The sequence below is a fragment of the Oncorhynchus clarkii genome, chromosome 3 (assembly GCF_045791955.1).
Source record: "Oncorhynchus clarkii lewisi isolate Uvic-CL-2024 chromosome 3, UVic_Ocla_1.0, whole genome shotgun sequence".
NCBI classification, from domain to species: Eukaryota; Metazoa; Chordata; class Actinopteri; order Salmoniformes; family Salmonidae; genus Oncorhynchus; species Oncorhynchus clarkii.
The window spans coordinates 4,006,200-4,026,199 of NC_092149.1; the positions used below are offsets into that span (position 1 = coordinate 4,006,200).

Below are 20,000 nucleotides of genomic sequence, written 5' to 3' on the forward strand. Positions count from 1 at the left end.
GGAATACAACCACAAGCATCCCAAAGTGTTCAACATGTCCTCTTCCTCATGTCCATGTTCCAGACGTTTAGGGGGACAGCTAGGGCTCATTTGGTTCTGATTGGGACAGCTAGGGCTCATTTGGTTCTGATTGGGACAGCTAGGGCTCATTTGGTTCTGATTTGGGACAACTAGGGCTCATTTGGTTCTGATTTGGGACAGCTAGGGCTCATTTGGTTCTGATTTGGGACAGCTAGGGCTCATTTGATTCTGATTTGGGACAGCTAGGGCTCATTTGGTTCTGATTTGGGACAGCTAGGGCTCATTTGGTTCTGAATTGGGACAGCTAGGGCTCATTTGGTTCTGAATTGGGACATGCTAGGGCTCATTTGGTTCTGAATTGGGACAGCTAGGGCTCAATTGGTTCTGATTTGGGACAACTAGGGCTCATTTGGTTCTGATTTGTGACAGCTAGGGCTCATTTGGTTCTGATTTGGGACAACTAGGGCTCATTTAGTTCTGATTTGGGACAGCTAGGGCTCATTTGGTTCTGATTTGGGACAGCTAGGGCTCATTTGATTCTGATTTGGGACAGCTAGGGCTCATTTGGTTCTGATTTGGGACAGCTAGGGCTCATTTGGTTCTGATTTGGGACAGCTAGGGTTCATTTGGTTCTGATTTGAGACAGCTAGGGCTCATTTGGTTCTGATTTGGGACAGCTAGGGCTCATTTGGTTCTGATTTGGGACAGCTAGGGTTCATTTGGTTCTGATTTGGGACAGCTAGGGCTCATTTGGTTCTGATTTGGGACAGCTAGGGCTCATTTGGTTCTTATTTGGGACAGCTAGGGCTCATTTGGTTTTGATTTGGGACAGCTAGGGCTCATTTGGTTCTGATTTGGGAAAGCTAGGGCTAATTTGGTTCTGATTTGGGACAGCTAGGGCTCATTTGGTTCTGATTTGGGACAGCTAGGGCTCATTTGGGACAACTAGGGCTCATTTGGTTCTGATTTGGGACAGCTAGGGCTCATTTGGTTCTGATTTGGGACAGCTAGGGCTCATTTGGTTCTGATTTGGGACAGCTAGGGCTCATTTGGTTTTGATTTGGGACAGCTAGGGCTCATTTGGTTCTGATTTGGGAAAGCTATGGCTAATTTGGTTCTGATTTGGGACAGCTAGGGTTCATTTGGTTCTGATTTGAGACAGCTAGGGCTCATTTGGTTCTGATTTGGGACAGCTAGGGCTCATTTGGTTCTGATTTGGGACAGCTAGGGTTCATTTGGTTCTGATTTGGGACAGCTAGGGCTCATTTGGTTCTGATTTGGGACAGCTAGGGCTCATTTGGTTCTTATTTGGGACAGCTAGGGCTCATTTGGTTTTGATTTGGGACAGCTAGGGCTCATTTGGTTCTGATTTGGGAAAGCTAGGGCTAATTTGGTTCTGATTTGGGACAGCTAGGGCTCATTTGGTTCTGATTTGGGACAGCTAGGGCTCATTTGGTTCTGATTTGGGACAGCTAGGGCTCATTTGGGACAACTAGGGCTCATTTGGTTCTGATTTGGGACAGCTAGGGCTCATTTGGTTCTGATTTGGGACAGCTAGGGCTCATTTGGTTCTTATTTGGGACAGCTAGGGCTCATTTGGTTTTGATTTGGGACAGCTAGGGCTCATTTGGTTCTGATTTGGGAAAGCTATGGCTAATTTGGTTCTGATTTGGGACAGCTAGGGCTCATTTGGTTCTGATTTGGGACAGCTAGGGCTCATTTGGTTCTGATTTGGGACAGCTAGGGCTCATTTGGGACAACTAGGGCTCATTTGGTTCTGATTTGGGACAGCTAGGGCTCATTTGGTTCTGATTTGGGACAGCTAGGGCTCATTTGGTTCTGATTTGGGACAGCTAGGGCTCATTTGGTTCTGATTTGGGACAGCTAGGGCTCATTTGGTTCTGATTTTAATGTTCTGTGTCTTTTGGCATTTGGACAAGCCCTGACTTTTCACTTAAAACATATAACAGGTGTTATAACAACCTCCCATATACGATTCAGAATACAACCTCCCTCCAGTCTGGGCCTGGACACCATGAAGGAGAAGTCCTGCTATAACAGGTGTTATAACAACCTCCCTCCCCCCAGTCTGGTCCTGGACACCATGAAGGAGAGGTCCTGCTATAACAGGTGTTATAACAACCTCCCTCCAGTCTGGTCCTGGACACCATGAAGGAGAGGTCCTGCTATAACAGGTGTTATAACCACCTCCCTCCAGTCTGGGCCTGGACACCATGAAGGAGAGGTCCTGCTATAACAGGTGTTATAACAGGTGTAATAACGTGTAATAACATACCTTCCTCCAGTATGGGCCTGGACACCACGAAGGGGAGGTCCTGCTATAACAGGTGTTATAACAGGTGTAATAACATGTAATAACCTACCTTCCTCCAGTATGGGCCTGGACACCATGAAGGGGAGGTCTTGCAGGGGCTCCATGTATTTGTGTCCAGCAGACAGCACAGTGATATGGGGCAGGCAGACTACCAGAGTCCCAGGCATGGTGGCCTGGTTGTGGTACCAGCTACGGACAGTACCGGGGATGTCTCCACAGATAATGGTGCTGGGAGAGGGGAGGCTGTCGTTGGGGAGGAACACACAGCATGACTGGAGATCCAACTGGATGAGGAGAGAAGAAGAAGAGGAGGAGAGAGAAGAAGAAGAGGAGGAGAGAAGAAGAGGAGGAGAGAAGAGGAGATAGAGGAAGAGGAGGAGAGAAGAGGAGAGAGAGGAAGAGGAGGAGATAAGAAGAGGAGAGAAGAAGAGGAGAGAGAGGAAGAGGAGAGAAGAAGCGGAGAAGAGAAGATGATTAGAGAGAGGAAGAGGAGAGAAGAAGAGGAGGAGAGAGAAGAAGAAGAGGAGGGGAGAAGAAGAGGAGGAGAGAAGAAGAGGAGATAGAGGAAGAGGAGGAGAGAAGAGGAGAGAGAGGAAGAGGAGGAGAGAAGAAGAGGAGAGAGAGAAGAAGAGGAGAGGAAGAGGAGAGAAGAAGCGGAGGAGGAGAGAGAATAAGAGGAGAGAAGAAGAGGAGATAGAGGAAGAGGAGGAGAGAAGAGGAGAGAGAGGAAGAGGAGGAGAGAAGAAGAGGAGAGAGAGGAAGAGGAGGAGAGAAGAAGAGGAGGAGAGAGAAGAAGAGGAGAGAGAGGAAGATGAGGAGAGAAGATGATTAGAGAGAGGAAGAGGAGGAGAGAGAAGAAGAGGAGGAGAGTAGAAGAGGAGAGAGAGGAAGAGGAGGAGAGAGAAGAAGAGAGATGGTGCACCATTAGAACTGTGCATCAAATGAATACATACAACACAACAACAGCTTGAGGAGCAGGGAGGAACAGGGAGGAGCAGGGAGGAGCAGTGAGGGGCAGGGAGGAGCAGTGAGGAGCAGGGAGGAGCAGGGAGGAGCAGGGAGGAGCAGTGAGGAGCAGTGAGGAGCAGTGAGGAGCAGTGAGGAGCAGGGAGGGGCAGTGAGGAGCAGGGAGGAGCAGTGAGGAGCAGGGAGGAGCAGGGAGGAGCAGTGAGGAGCAGGGAGGAGCAGGGAGGAGCAGTGAGGAGCAGGGAGGAGCAGTGAGGAGCAGGGAGGAGCAGGGAGGAGCAGGGAGGAGCAGGGAGGGGCAGGGAGGGGCAGTGAGGAGCAGGGAGGGGCAGTGAGGAGCAGGGAGGGGCAGTGAGGAGCAGGGATGAGCAGTGAGGAGCAGGGAGGAGCAGGGAGGAGCAGTGAGGAGCAGGGATGGGCAGTGAGGAGCAGGGAGGGGCAGTAAGGAGCTGTGAGGAGCAGGGAGGGGCAGGGAGGAGCTGTGAGGAGCAGGGTAGGGGGGTTTCTGTACCAGAGTAACTTAGTCTTCAACAGACCATGAACTCTGTGCCGTCTCAGTATTTACACGGCAAGGCTGGTTGAAACTTCTCAGAAGGACAACAACTGGTGTAATGGAAACGCACATGTCCCTTCGCTCCTAAATCTGACCCGTACAAAACGAATCTCTCCGCATTGTGTCAAGTTTTTCTCTTGTTGGACACTGTTCAAAGCCACAGAATACAGAGAAACAAACACTGGGTAACTCACGGTGGTAACTGCCCGTGAGGCCATCTATGGCGAGCGCAGATCAATCACGAATAAGGAAATATGTGCTTTTCCTGTGTGCGGCGTGAGGTAGTTTAGGTCACTAATCTGAGGCAGGGGGGGGGGGGAGAAACACAGACAGGGTGTAATCCCAGTTCCCACAGTTAAAAAGGAGGGCTTCATTCACAGTCATCGTGGAGGGTTTCAGTCACAGTCACTATGGAGGGCTTCAGTCACCATGGAGGGCTTCAGTCACAGTCACATTCACAGTCACCATGGAGGGTTCAGTCACAGTCACCATGGAGGGTTCAGTCACAGTCACCATGGAGGGTTCAGTCACAGTCACCATGGAGGGTTCAGTCAAAGTCACCATGGATGGTTCAGTCACAGTCACCGTGGAGGCTTCAGTCACAGTTACCGTGGAGGGCTTCAGTCACATTCACCATGGAGGGCTTCAGTCACAGTTACCGTGGAGGGTTCATTCACAGTCACTATGGAGGGCTTCAGTCACAGTCACCATGGAGGGCTTCAGTCACCATGGAGGGCTTCAGTCACCATGGAGGGCTTCAGTCACAGTCACTATGGAGGGTTTCAGTCACAATTATCATGGAGGGTTCATTCACAGTCATCATGGAGGGCTTCAGTCACAGTCACTGTGGAGGGCTTCTGTCACAGTCACCATGGAGGGCTTCAGTCACAGTCACCATGGAGGGCTTCAGTCACATTCACCATGGAGGGCTTCAGTCACAGTCACCATGGAGGGCTTCAGTCACAGCCGCCGTGGAGGGTTCAGTCATAGTCACCATGGAGGGTTTCAGTCACATTCACCATGGAGGGCTTCAGTCACAGTCACCATGGAGGCTTCAGTCACAGTCACCATGGAGGGCTTCAGTCACAGTCACCATGGAGGGCTTCAGTCACAGCCGCCATGGAGGGTTCAGTCACAGCCGCCATGGAGGGTTCAGTCACATTCACCATGGGTGGCTCAGTCACATTCACCATGAAGGGCTTCACAGTCACCATGGAGGGTTCAGTCACAGTCACCATGGAGGCTTCAGTCACAGTCACCATGAAGGGTTCAGTCACAGTCACCGTGGAGTGTTTCAGTCACAGTCACCATGGAGGGCTCAGTCACAGTCACCATGTAGGCTACAGTCACAGTCACCATGGAGGGTTCAGTCACAGTCATCATGGAGGGTTCAGTCACAGTCACCATGTAGGCTACAGTCACAGTCACCATGGAGGGTTCAGTCACAGTCACCATGGAGGGTTCAGTCACAGTCACATTCACAGTCACCATGTAGGCTACAGTCACATTCAGTCACCATGGAGGGTTCAGTCACAGTCACCATGGAGGGCTCAGTCACAGTCACCATGTAGGCTACAGTCACAGTCACCATGGAGGGTTCAGTCACAGTCATCATGGAGGGTTCAGTCACAGTCACCATGTAGGCTACAGTCACAGTCACCATGGAGGGTTCAGTCACAGTCACCATGGAGGGTTCAGTCACAGTCACCATGGAGGGTTCAGTCACAGTCACATTCACAGTTACCATGTAGGCTACAGTCACATTCACCATGGAGGGTTCAGTCACAGTCACATTCACAGTCACCATGTAGGCTACAGTCACAGTCACCATGGAGGGTTCAGTCACAGTCACCACGGAGGGTTCAGTCACAGTCACCATGGAGGGCTTCTGTCACAGTCACCATGGAGGGCTTCTGTCACAGTCACCATGGAGGGCTTCTGTCACAGTCACTATCTCCCACATTCAGAGTGTGGGGAGGAACAGGTAGGACAAGGACTAACAGGTAGGACTAACAGGTAGGGCTATAACTAACAGGTAGGACTAGAACTAACAGGTAGGAGGACTAACATGTAGGACTAGGACTAACAGGTAGGACTAGAACTAACAGGTAGGACTAACAGGTAGGACTATAACTAACAGGTAGGACTCCCTCAGCCCCTAAGTCACCCTGGGAGACCAGGACATGCTCCTGGGTCTCCCTGAGGTTGTGCTGTTAATGAAGGGGGGGGGGGTGGAAGAGTCAGAGAGAGTCAGAGAGAGAGATAGAGAGAGAGTCAGAGAGAGAGATAGAGAGAGTCAGCGAGAGAAATAGAGATTCAGAGAGAGAGAGATAGTCACAGAGAGAGTCAGAGAGAGTCAGAGAGAGTCAGAGAGAAAGAGAGAGTGAGAGAGAGAAAGAGTCAGAGAGAAAGAGAGAGAGTCACAGAGAGAGAGAGTCAGAGAGACAGAGAGAGTCAGAGAGAGTCAGAGAGAAAGAGAGAGTGAGAGAGAGAAAGAGTCAGAGAGAAAGAGAGAGAGTCACAGAGAGAGAGAGTCAGAGAGACAGAGAGAGTCAGAGAGAGAGAGAGAGTAACAGAGAGAGAGAAAGAGCTCTATGCCTGTGGTGCTTGTACGAACAGATTCAACCAGAGGGAAGAGAAGAGAGTGTAAACAGCCTGATGTCAGAATATCAACTGCTGAGACCACTGCCAAAACCAATGACAGCATCTCTGTTACACCAGCTCTCCCTTGCGCTCTCTCTCTCTCTCTCTCCCTCTCTCTCTCTCTTGCTCCCCCCCTCTCTCTCTCTCCCCTCTCTCTCTCTCTCCCCCCATCTCTCTCTCTCTATATTTCTCTCTAACTCTCCCCCCCCTCTCTCTCCTCTCCTCCCCTGTCAAAGCCGTGGTGTTTGTGTCCAGTCGTTGTACCATGACCACGCATTGATTCACAATGGAAAATGTGTGTTACTGTGTTTCATGGCCAGAGGGGAGAGAGAGAAGAGGAGAACAGAGTCTGTGGTTCACAGTCAGAGGGGAGAGAGAAGAGGAGAACAGAGCCCGTGGTTCACAGTAGGGTTGATGCTCAGGGCCACACAGTGAAATGACAGTTTGACATGAGGTGGTTTGTAATACTACAGGGGTAATCTGAGTCAATCTGGACACTGTGTGTTCCTATGGAGAGAGCTAGCTACAGGGGTAATCTGAGTCAATCTGGACACTGTGTGTTCCTATGGAGAGAGCTAGCTACAGGGGTAATCTGAGTCAATCTGGACACTGTGTGTTCCTATGGAGAGAGCTAGCTACAGGGGTAATCTGAGTCAATCTGGACACTGTGTGTTCCTATGGAGAGAGCTAGCTACAGGGGTAATCTGAGTCAATCTGGACACTGTGTGTTCCTATGGAGAGAGCTAGCTACAGGGGTAATATGAGTCAATCTGGACACTGTGTGTTCCTATGGAGAGAGCTAGCTACAGGGGTAATCTGAGTCAATCTGGACACTGTGTGTTCCTATGGAGAAAGCTAGCTACAGGGGTAATCTGAGTCAATCTGGACACTGTGTGTTCCTATGGAGAGAGCTAGCTACAGGGGTAATCTGAGTCAATCTGGACACTGTGTGTTCCTATGGAGAGAGCTAGCTACAGGGGTAATATGAGTCAATCTGGACACTGTGTGTTCCTATGGAGAGAGCTAGCTACAGGGGTAATCTGAGTCAATCTGGACACTGTGTGTTCCTATGGAGAGAGCTAGCTACAGGGGTAATCTGGACACTGTGTGTTCCTATGGAGAGAGCTAGCTACAGGGGTAATCTGGACACTATGTGTTCCTATGGAGAGAGCTAGCTACAGGGGTAATCTGGACACTGTGTGTTCCTATGGAGAGAGCTAGCTACAGGGGTAATCTGGACACTGTGTGTTCCTATGGAGAGAGCTAGCTACAGGGGTAATCTGAGTCAATCTGGACACTGTGTGTTCCTATGGAGAGAGCTAGCTACAGGGGTAATCTGGGCACTGTGTGTTCCTATGGAGAGCGCTATCTACAGGGGCAATCTGGACACTGTGTGTTCCTATGGAGAGAGCTAGCTACAGGGGTAATCTGGACACTGTGTGTTCCTATGGAGAGAGCTAGCTACAGGGGCAATCTGGACACTGTGTGTTCCTATGGAGAGAGCTAGCTACAGGGGTAATCTGGACACTGTGTGTTCCTATGGAGAGAGCTAGCTACAGGGTTAATCTGGACACTGTGTGTTCCTATGGAGAGAGCTAGCTACAGGGTTAATCTGGACACTGTGTGTTCCTATGGAGAGAGCTAGCTACAGGGTTAATCTGGACACTGTGTGTTCCTATGGAGAGAGCTAGCTACAGGGTTAATCTGGACACTATGTGTTCCTATGGAGAGAGCTAGCTACAGGGGTAATCTGGACACTGTGTGTTCCTATGGAGAGAGCTAGCTACAGGGGTAATCTGGACACTGTGTGTTCCTATGGAGAGAGCTAGCTACAGGGTTAATCTGGACACTGTGTGTTCCTATGGAGAGAGCTAGCTACAGGGTTAATCTGGACACTGTGTGTTCCTATGGAGAGAGCTAGCTACAGGGTTAATCTGGACACTGTGTGTTCCTATGGAGAGAGCTAGCTACAGGGTTAATCTGGACACTATGTGTTCCTATGGAGAGAGCTAGCTACAGGGGTAATCTGGACACTGTGTGTTCCTATGGAGAGAGCTAGCTACAGGGGTAATCTGGACACTGTGTGTTCCTATGGAGAGAGCTAGCTACAGGGGTAATCTGGACACTGTGTGTTCCTATGGAGAGAGCTAGCTACAGGGGTAATCTGGACACTGTGTGTTCCTATGGAGAGAGCTAGCTACAGGGGTAATCTGGACACTGTGTGTTCCTATGGAGAGAGCTAGCTACAGGGGTAATCTGGACACTGTGTGTTCCTATGGAGAGAGCTAGCTACAGGGGTAATCTGGACACTGTGTGTTCCTATGGAGAGAGCTAGCTACAGGGGTAATCTGGACACTGTGTGTTCCTATGGAGAGAGCTAGCTACAGGGGTAATCTGGACACTGTGTGTTCCTATGGAGAGAGCTAGCTACAGGGTTAATCTGGACACTGTGTGTTCCTATGGAGAGAGCTAGCTACAGGGTTAATCTGGACACTATGTGTTCCTATGGAGAGAGCTAGCTACAGGGGTAATATGAGTCAATCTGGACACTGTGTGTTCCTATGGAGAGAGCTAGCTACAGGGGTAATCTGGACACTGTGTGTTCCTATGGAGAGAGCTAGCTACAGGGGTAATCTGGACACTGTGTGTTCCTATGGAGAGAGCTAGCTACAGGGGTAATCTGGACACTGTGTGTTCCTATGGAGAGAGCTAGCTACAGGGTTAATCTGGACACTGTGTGTTCCTATGGAGAGAGCTAGCTACAGGGGTAATCTGAGTCAATCTGGACACTGTGTGTTCCTATGGAGAGAGCTAGCTACAGGGGTAATCTGAGTCAATCTGGACACTGTGTGTTCCTATGGAGAGAGCTAGCTACAGGGGTAATCTGGACACTGTGTGTTCCTATGGAGAGAGCTAGCTACAGGGGTAATCTGAGTCAATCTGGACACTGTGTGTTCCTATGGAGAGAGCTAGCTACAGGGGTAATCTGGACACTGTGTGTTCCTATGGAGAGAGCTAGCTACAGGGTTAATCTGGACACTGTGTGTTCCTATGGAGAGAGCTAGCTACAGGGGTAATCTGGACACTGTGTGTTCCTATGGAGAGAGCTAGCTACAGGGGTGATCTGGACACTGTGTGTTCCTATGGAGAGAGCTAGCTACAGGGGTAATCTGGACACTGTGTGTTCCTATGGAGAGAGCTAGCTACAGAGTAATCTGGACACTGTGTGTTCCTATGGAGAGAGCTACCTACAGGGGTAATCTGGACACTGTGTGTTCCTATGGAGAGAGCTACCTACAGGGTTAATCTGGACACTGTGTGTTCCTATGGAGAGAGCTACCTACAGGGGTAATCTGGACACTGTGTGTTCCTATGGAGAGAGCTACCTACAGGGGTAATCTGGACACTGTGTGTTCCTATGGAGAGAGCTACCTACAGGGGTAATCTGGACACTGTGTGTTCCTATGGAGAGAGCTAGCTACAGGGGTAATCTGGACACTGTGTGTTCCTATGGAGAGAGCTAGCTACAGGGTTAATCTGGACACTGTGTGTTCCTATGGAGAGAGCTAGCTACAGGGGTAATCTGGACACTGTGTGTTCCTATGGAGAGAGCTAGCTACAGGGGTAATCTGGACACTGTGTGTTCCTATGGAGAGAGCTAGCTACAGGGGTGATCTGGACACTGTGTGTTCCTATGGAGAGAGCTAGCTACAGGGGTAATCTGGACACTGTGTGTTCCTATGGAGAGAGCTAGCTACAGGGGTAATCTGGACACTGTGTGTTCCTATGGAGAGAGCTAGCTACAGGGGTAATCTGGACACTGTGTGTTCCTATGGAGAGAGCTAGCTACAGGGTTAATCTGGACACTGTGTGTTCCTATGGAGAGAGCTAGCTACAGGGGTAATCTGGACACTGTGTGTTCCTATGGAGAGAGCTAGCTACAGGGTTAATCTGGACACTGTGTGTTCCTATGGAGAGAGCTAGCTACAGGGGTAATCTGGACACTGTGTGTTCCTATGGAGAGAGCTAGCTACAGGGGTGATCTGGACACTGTGTGTTCCTATGGAGAGAGCTAGCTACAGGGGTAATCTGGACACTGTGTGTTCCTATGGAGAGAGCTAGCTACAGGGTTAATCTGGGCACTGTGTGTTCCTATGGAGAGAGCTAGCTACAGGGGTAATCTGGACACTGTGTGTTCCTATGGAGAGAGCTAGCTACAGGGGTAAAATATGGTACAAGGTCATTGGGTATTGGAGATAATTGTGTTTAACAGCTCAGCGACAGGCCAATAAACAGAGTTTTGGAAGGAGTGGGGTACATGGACCATCTCCCCTACTGAGAAGTGACAGGTGTGGGTTGGGGGGCCCGGTAAAGGTCAGGCAGGTGAAGGGAGTTTGGACCGTTCCATCAGATGCCTGGCTGGTGGAAAAGCACAGAGTTCTATTACGCCAAAATGACCAAAAACATTCAGTGATTACAACAACAACAACAACATCAGTGTTTTGGTTTTTACCATAATAGGAGAGTGAAAATGTTTCCCATTTTGGGGTTAAAAGTTGTGGAAGAGGCAGATGTGTCCACCGTGGACACAGGAGGCACAACTCTAAGGGCTGCGACACAACTAGTATCTGAAAGGCAAAGTGGTCTAATTCTCATGTGTTATATCTCTACCCCAACTCTCTGTAACTCTCTCAGGAGGTCACGGGGAAGTTCAACAAGTCGTTAAGGAATAAGGCCAGAGAGGGGTGTGGTATGGTTATTAGGCACAACGCAACACGGAGTGCCTGGACACAGCCCTTAGCTGTGGGATATTTACCTTATACCACCCCCCCCCCCAGGACCTAATTTCTTAATTAAACTACTTGACTAACACCAGGTCTATAGGAAGGACTGACACTAACACCAGGTCTATAGGAAGGACTGACTAACACCAGGTCTATAGGAAGGACTGACTAACACCAGGTCTATAGGAAGGACTGACTAACACCAGGTCTATAGAAAGGACTGACTAACACCAGGTCTATAGGAAGGACTGACTAACACCAGGTCTATAGGAAGGACTGACTAACACCAGGTCTATAGGAAGGACTGACTAACACCAGGTCTATAGGACGGACTGACTAACACCAGGTCTATAGGAAGGACTGACTAACACCAGGTCTATAGGAAGGACTGACTAACACCAGGTCTATAGGAAGGACTGACTAACACCAGGTCTATAGGAAGGACTGACTAACACCAGGTCTATAGGAAGGACTGACTAACACCAGGTCTATAGGAAGGACTGACTAACACCAGGTCTATAGGAAGGACTGACTAACACCAGGTCTATAGGAAGGACTGACTAACACCAGGTCTATAGGAAGGACTGACTAACACCAGGTCTATAGGAAGGACTGACTAACACCAGGTCTATAGGACGGACTGACTAACACCAGGTCTATAGGAAGGACTGACTAACACCAGGTCTATAGGAAGGACTGACTAACACCAGGTCTATAGGAAGGACTGACTAACACCAGGTCTATAGGAAGGACTGACTAACACCAGGTCTATAGGAAGGACTGACTAACACCAGGTCTATAGGAAGGACTGACTAACACCAGGTCTATAGGAAGGACTGACTAACACCAGGTCTATAGGAAGGACTGACTAACACCAGGTCTATAGGAAGGACTGACTAACACCAGGTCTATAGGAAGGACTGACTAACACCAGGTCTATAGGAAGGACTGACTAACACCAGGTCTATAGGAAGGACTGACTAACACCAGGTCTATAGGAAGGACTGACTAACACCAGGTCTATAGGAAGGACTGACTAACACCAGGTCTATAGGAAGGACTGACTAACACCAGGTCTATAGGAAGGACTGACACTAACACCAGGTCTATAGGAAGGACTGACTAACACCAGGTCTATAGGAAGGACTGACTAACACCAGGTCTATAGGAAGGACTGACTAACACCAGGTCTATAGAAAGGACTGACTAACACCAGGTCTATAGGAAGGACTGACTAACACCAGGTCTATAGGAAGGACTGACTAACACCAGGTCTATAGGAAGGACTGACTAACACCAGGTCTATAGGACGGACTGACTAACACCAGGTCTATAGGAAGGACTGACTAACACCAGGTCTATAGGAAGGACTGACTAACACCAGGTCTATAGGAAGGACTGACTAACACCAGGTCTATAGGAAGGACTGACTAACACCAGGTCTATAGGAAGGACTGACTAACACCAGGTCTATAGGAAGGACTGACTAACACCAGGTCTATAGGAAGGACTGACTAACACCAGGTCTATAGGAAGGACTGACTAACACCAGGTCTATAGGAAGGACTGACTAACACCAGGTCTATAGGAAGGACTGACTAACACCAGGTCTATAGGAAGGACTGACTAACACCAGGTCTATAGGAAGGACTGACTAACACCAGGTCTATAGGAAGGACTGACTAACACCAGGTCTATAGGAAGGACTGACTAACACCAGGTCTATAGGAAGGACTGACTAACACCAGGTCTATAGGAAGGACTGACACTAACACCAGGTCTATAGGAAGGACTGACTAACACCAGGTCTATATGAAGAGCTGACTAACACCAGGTCTATAGGAAGGACTGACTAACACCAGGTCTATATGAAGAGCTGACTAACACCAGGTCTATAGGAAGGACTGACTAACACCAGGTCTATATGAAGAGCTGACTAACACCAGGTCTATAGGAAGGAAACAGCTGCAGACTAATGGGAATGGTTGGAAGGTCTGGTCCCAAACAGAACCCTATTCCCTACCTAGTACACAGGAGAGGATGTTGGGCTGGATCGTGTAGTGTGTGTGTGTGTGTGTGTGTGTATAAAGCAGGTAGCATCATCACCACCTCAACAGACTCTATTGAAAACTTTCTGAACTAGAACAGGAACCTAAAACATTTCTTCATTTCAACCAGGAAGTCTCTGGAAAAACACACCAATACATTATGCTGGTTTAGACACACACACACACACACACCATACACACACACACGGAAACAGACACACACACCATACACACACACACCATACACACACACACCACACACACACACGGAAACAGACACACACACTATACACACACACACAGCTCATATTCTCCCCTGTGATTGTACAGTCAATGACCATGTGCAGAATAAAAGGGCATTTTGCAGCCGGCCTGGCTTCCAGCCAAGACACCTGAATTAACACCCCCCCCCCCCTCCTTAAACAGAGATGTGAGACTGAAACGGCCTCTCTTCTCTCCTGTGTTCCCCAGCCCACTGCTGTGTGTTGATCTAATAACCTTCACTCCTCCACAGTGGCCTACCAACCAGCCAGCTACAGACCCAGCTTTAGTTCCTAGTGTGTTGATCTAGTTACCCCTACTCCTCCACAGTGGCCCACCAGCCAGCCAGCTACAGACCCAGCTTTAGTTCCTAGTGTGTTGATCTAGTGACCTCCACAGTGTCCCACCAGCCAGCCAGCTACAGACCAGGCTTTAGTTCCTAGTGTGTTGATCTAGTTACCTCCACTCTTCCACAGTGGCCCACCAACCAGCCAGCTACAGACCCAGCTTTAGTTCCTAGTGTGTTGATCTAGTTACCTCCACAGTGGTCTACCAGCCAGCCAGCTACAGACCCAGCTTTAGTTCCTAGTGTGTTGATCTAGTTACCTCCACGCCTCCACAGTGGCCCACCAGCCAGCCAGCTACAGACCCATCTTTAGTTCCTAGTGTGTTGATCTAGTTACCTCCACAGTGGCCCACCAGCCAGCCAGCAACAGACCCAGCTTTAGTCCCTAGTGTGTTGATCTAGTTACCTCCAGTGGCCCACCAACCAGCCAGCTACAGACCAGGCTTTAGTCCCTAGTGTGTTGATCTAGTTACCTCCAGTGGCCCACCAACCAGCCAGCTACAGACTCAGCTTTAGTTCCTCGTGTGTTGATCTAGTTACCTCCACTCCTCCACAGTGGCCCAACCAGCCAGCCAGCTACAGACCCAGCTTTAGTTCCTAGTGTGTTGATCTAGTTACCTCCACTCCTCCACAGTGGCCCACCAACCAGCCAGCTACAGACCCAGCTTTAGTTCCTCGTGTGTTGATCTAGTTACCTCCACTCCTCCACAGTGGCCCACCAACCAGCCAGCTACAGACCCAGCTTTAGTTCCTAGTGTGTTGATCTAGTTACCTCCACAGTGGCCCACCAGCCAGCCAGCAACAGACCCAGCTTTAGTCCCTAGTGTGTTGATCTAGTTACCTCCAGTGGCCCACCAACCAGCCAGCTACAGACTCAGCTTTAGTTCCTAGTGTGTTGATCTAGTGACCTCCAGTGGCCCACCAACTAGCCAGCTACAGACCCAGCTTTAGTTCCTCGTGTGTTGATCTAGTTACCTCCACTCCTCCACAGTGGCCCAACCAGCCAGCCAGCTACAGACCCAGCTTTAGTTCCTAGTGTGTTGATCTAGTTACCTCCACTCCTCCACAGTGGCCCACCAACCAGCCAGCTACAGACCCAGCTTTAGTTCCTAGTGTGTTGATCTAGTTACCTCCACAGTGGCCCACCAGCCAGCCAGCTACAGACCAGGCTTTAGTTCCTAGTGTGATTGTCCTGGGGGTGAAATGGCTGCCTGTCTTTCTCTGTTTCCCTGGGTTGGCCTTCTAAATATGGAGATCATGTCAGTTCTCAGGTCTCCTGGCCAGCCAATCAGACAGGCCTTTTGGAGTCACACGTGTAGACTGGACCCTGTTTCAATTCCACTGTTTTAAATATGTGTCCCTCCTCTCTCCCTGTAGGAGAGGCTGTGTCCAGTAATGTTCAATATTACTGTCCTGTCCTGTTTAATGTTATGACCGAGCCAGTACACCAGGATGGTTTATCTGTCCTGTCCTGTTTAATGTTATGACCGAGCCAGTACACCAGGATGGTTTATCTGTCCTGTCCTGTTTAATGTTATGACCGAGCCAGTACACCAGGATGGTTTATCTGTCCTGTCCTGTCTAATGTTATGACCGAGCCAGTACACCAGGATGGTTTATCTGTCCTGTCCTGTTTAATGTTATGACCGAGCCAGTACACCAGGATGGTTTATCTGTCCTGTCCTGTTTAATGTTATGACCGAGCCAGTACACCAGGATGGTTTATCTGTCCTGTCCTGTTTAATGTTATGACCGAGCCAGTACACCAGGATGGTTTATCTGTCCTGTCCTGTTTAATGTTATGACCGACCCAGTACACCAGGATGGTTTATCTGTCCTGTCCTGTTTAATGTTATGACCGAGCCAGTACACGAGAATCTGTGTCCAACAAGGCCGGTTTTCCTGCAGATGAAAAGGAAGCAGAATAAAAACCAGTGTACAGTTTAAAGTCTGTATTGTATTAAGTGGACGGTTTAATCTGAAGGCTGGATGGTTTAATCTGAAGGTTTAATCTAAAGGCTGGATGGTTTAATCTGAAGGTTTAATCTAAAGGCTGGATGGTTTAATCTGAAGGCTGGATGGTTTAATCTGAAGGCTGGATGGTTTAATCTGAAGGCTGGATGGTTTAATCTGAAGGATGGATGGTTTAATCTGAAGGCTGGATGGTTTAATCTGAAGGCTGATGGTTTAATCTGAAGGCTGGATGGTTTAATCTGAAGGCCCATGTAGAAGTGGCAAATATTACCACAGGAGGGAAGCTCTTCGAAACGTTCTGGTGAAACTAGCAGATGACCGTCTGTAGAGAGGACAGGCAGCCTGGGTTATACCAAAACACAACCCCACCCACTACAGGGATGTGTCTGTGTGCGTGTGCATGTGTGTGTGTGTGCACATACACTAGGCCAGAGTCCATCTCTCCCAGGAGCTAGCCCCCTCTCTCTCTCTCTCTCTCCCTCTCTCTCTCTCTCCCTCTCTCTCCCTCCTTCTCTCTCTCGCTCTCCCTCCTTCTCTCTCTCGCTCTCCCTCCTTCTCTCTCTCGCTCTCCCTCCTTCTCTCTCTCGCTCTCCCTCCTTCTCTCTCTCGCTCTCCCTCCTTCTCTCTCTCGCTCTCCCTCCTCTCTCTATCTCGCTCTCTCTGTTCCACCAAACAACAGTGACTCACCACAGAGTATAGCGAGCCATAGGGCTCCACAGGAAACAGCCCGGAGATAAAGAGGAGAGAGAGCGAGAGGAGAGGAAATTAGAAACACCCTGCCCGCGTGGATCCCTGTTGAAAACATTCCCCAAGCTCTGGACCTGGGAACATCTCGGAAACAACCACAGGACAGAACACCTTGTTTTGTAAAACCTGATCCGGCTCCAAATGTAATCTTCCTGTGTGATGGAAGGACGGCCCGGAGAGACAGAGAGAAATATCTTCTGTATTTCCTGAAATGGCTGAGCTGAGGACGGAAGGGCCCGGGGCCTCTGACGGTCCTCAGCAGCTAACCTTAACCTCAACCCTACCGCCCACAACCTCACCACACACACACACACACACCTCACTAATCTGCCTGTGCACCCTGGGTAACTGTTTCCACAAAACCACATGTGAAAAGGTAGCAGAGATGAGGATATGAGTTAGTGTCTGAGAAGGGAGGGGACAGCAGATGTAGCTGGTAGTGTTATAGTTAGGGTTAGACTGGGGTAGTGTTATAGTTAGGGTTAGACTGGGGTAGTGGTAGTGTTATAGTTAGGGTTAGACTCGAGTAGTGGTAGTGTTATGTAGCTAGCAGGACTCCAGCCTCCCTATAACAGCCAGGTCCTAGCTAGCAGGACCCCAGCCTCCCTATAACAGCCAGCGAGCAGGACTCCAGCCTCCCTATAACAGCCAGCTAGCAGGACTCCAGCCTCCCTATAACAGCCAGCTAGCAGGACTCCAGCCTCCCTATAACAGCCAGCTAGAAGGACTCCAGCCTCCCTATAACAGCCAGCGAGCAGGACTCCAGCCTCCCTATAACAGCCAGCTAGCAGGACTCCAGCCTCCCTATAACAGCCAGCTAGCAGGACTCCAGCCTCCCTATAACAGCCAGCTAGCAGGACTCCAGCCTCCCTATAACAGCCAGCTAGCAGGACTCCAGCCTCCCTATAACAGCCAGCTAGCAGGACTCCAGCCTCCCTATAACAGCCAGCTAGCAGGACTCCAGCCTCCCTATAACAGCCAACTAGCAGGACTCCAGCCTCCCTATAACAGCCAGCTAGCAGGACTCCAGCCTCCCTATAACAGCTAGCTAGCAGGACTCCAGCTTCCCTATAACAGGCAGCTAGCAGGACTCCAGCCTCCCTATAACAGCCAGCTAGCAGGACTCCAGCCTCCCTATAACAGCCAGCTAGCATCATTCCAGCCTCCCTATAACAGCCAGCTAGCAGGACTCCAGCCTCCCTATAACAGACAGCTAGCAGGACTCCAGACTCCCTATAACAGCCAGCTAGCAGGACTCCAGCCTCCCTATAACAGCCAGCTAGCAGGACTCCAGCCTCCCTATAACAGCCAGCTAGCAGGACTCCAGCCTCCCTATAACAGCCAGCTAGCAGGACCCCAGCCTCGCTATAACAGCCAGCTAGCAGGACTCCAGCCTCCCTATAACAGCCAGCTAGCAGGACGCCAGCCTCCCTATAACAGCCAGCTAGCAGGACTCCAGCCTCCCTAAAACAGCCAGCTAGCAGGACTCCAGCCTACCTATAACAGCCAGCTAGCAGGACTCCATCCTCCCTATAACAGCCAGCTAGCAGGACTCCAGCCTCCCTATAACAGCCAGCTGGCAGGACTCCAGCCTCCCTATAACAGCCAGCTGGCAGGACTCCAGCCTCCCTATAACAGCCAGCTAGCAGGACTCCAGCCTCCCTATAACAGCCAGCTAGCAGGACTCCAGCCTCCCTATAACAGCTAGCTAGCAGGACTCCAGCCTCCCTATAACAGCCAGCTAGCAGGACTCCAGCCTCCCTATAACAGCCAGCTAGCAGGACTCCAGCCTCCCTATAACAGCCAGCTAGCAGGACTCCAGCCTCCCTATAACAGCTAGCTAGCAGGACTCCAGCTTCCCTATAACAGCCAGCTAGCAGGACTCCAGCCTCCCTATAACAGCCAGCTAGCATCATTCCAGCCTCCCTATAACAGCCAGCTAGCAGGACTCCAGCCTCCCTATAACAGCCAGCTAGCAGGACTCCAGCCTCCCTATAACAGCCAGCTAGCAGGACTCCAGCCTCCCTATAACAGCCAGCTAGCAGGACTCCAGCCTCCCTATAACAGCCAGCTAGCAGGACTCCAGCCTCCCTATAACAGCCAGCTAGCAGGACTCCAGCCTCCCTATAACAGCCAGCTAGCAGGACCCCAGCCTCGCTATAACAGCCAGCTAGCAGGACTCCAGCCTCCCTATAACAGCCAGCTAGCAGGACGCCAGCCTCCCTATAACAGCCAGCTAGCAGGACTCCAGCCTCCCTATAACAGCCAGCTAGCAGGACTCCAGCCTCCCTATAACAGCCAGCTAGCAGGACTCCATCCTCCCTATAACAGCCAGCTAGCAGGACTCCATCCTCACTATAACAGCCAGCTAGCAGGACTCCAGCCTCCCTATAACAGCCAGCTAGCAGGACTCCAGCCTCCCTATAACAGCCAGCTGGCAGGACTCCAGCCTCCCTATAACAGCCAGCTAGCAGGACTCCAGCCTCCCTATAACAGCCAGCTAGCAGGACTCCAGCCTCCCTATAACAGCTAGCTAGCAGGACTCCAGCCTCCCTATAACAGCCAGCTAGCAGGACGCCAGCCTCTCTATAACAGCCAGCTAGCAGGACTCCAGCCTCCCTATAACAGCCAGCTAGCAGGACTCCAGCCTCCCTATAACAGCCAGCTAGCAGGACTCCAGCCTCCCTATAACAGCCAGCGAGCAGGACTCCAGCCTCCCTATAACAGCCAGCGAGCAGGACTCCAGCCTCCCTATAACAGCCAGCTAGCAGGACTCCAGCCTCCCTATAACAGCCAGCGAGCAGGACTCCAGCCTCCCTATAACAGCCAGCGAGCAGGACTCCAGCCTCCCTATAACAGCCAGCTAGCAGGACTCCAGCCTCCCTATAACAGCCAGCTAGCAGGACTCCAGCCTCCCTATAACAGCCAGCTAGCAGGACTCCAGCCTCCCTATAACAGCCAGCTAGCAGGACTCCAGCCTCCCTATAACAGCCAGCTAGCAGGACTCCAGCCTCCCTATAACAGCCAGCTAGCAGGACTCCAGCCTCCCTATAACAGCCATCTAGCAGGACTCCAGCCTCCCTATAACAGCCAGCTAGCAGGACTCCAGCCTCCCTATAACAGCCAGCTAGCAGGACTCCAGCCTCCCTATAACAGCCAGCTAGCAGGACTCCAGCCTCCCTATAACAGCCAGCTAGCAGGACTCCAGCCTCCCTATAACAGCCAGCTAGCAGGACTCCAGCCTCCCTATAACAGCCACCTAGCAGGACTCCAGCATCCCTATAACAGCCAGCTAGCAGGACTCCAGCCTCCCTATAACAGC

The 20,000-nt window shown here is 50.5% G+C and overlaps 1 protein-coding gene across 1 annotated transcript in view; it reads right to left on the bottom strand.

Annotated features, from left to right (window-relative positions):
* Nucleotides 1-20,000, bottom strand: part of LOC139405579 (intermembrane lipid transfer protein VPS13B-like) — a 287,456-nt gene that overhangs the window by 189,351 nt on the left and 78,105 nt on the right. The window contains exon 6 of the mRNA XM_071147990.1: nucleotides 2,406-2,640. Coding sequence (XP_071004091.1) covers nucleotides 2,406-2,640 — 235 coding nt within the window. The remainder of the gene's footprint in view (nucleotides 1-2,405; nucleotides 2,641-20,000) is intronic.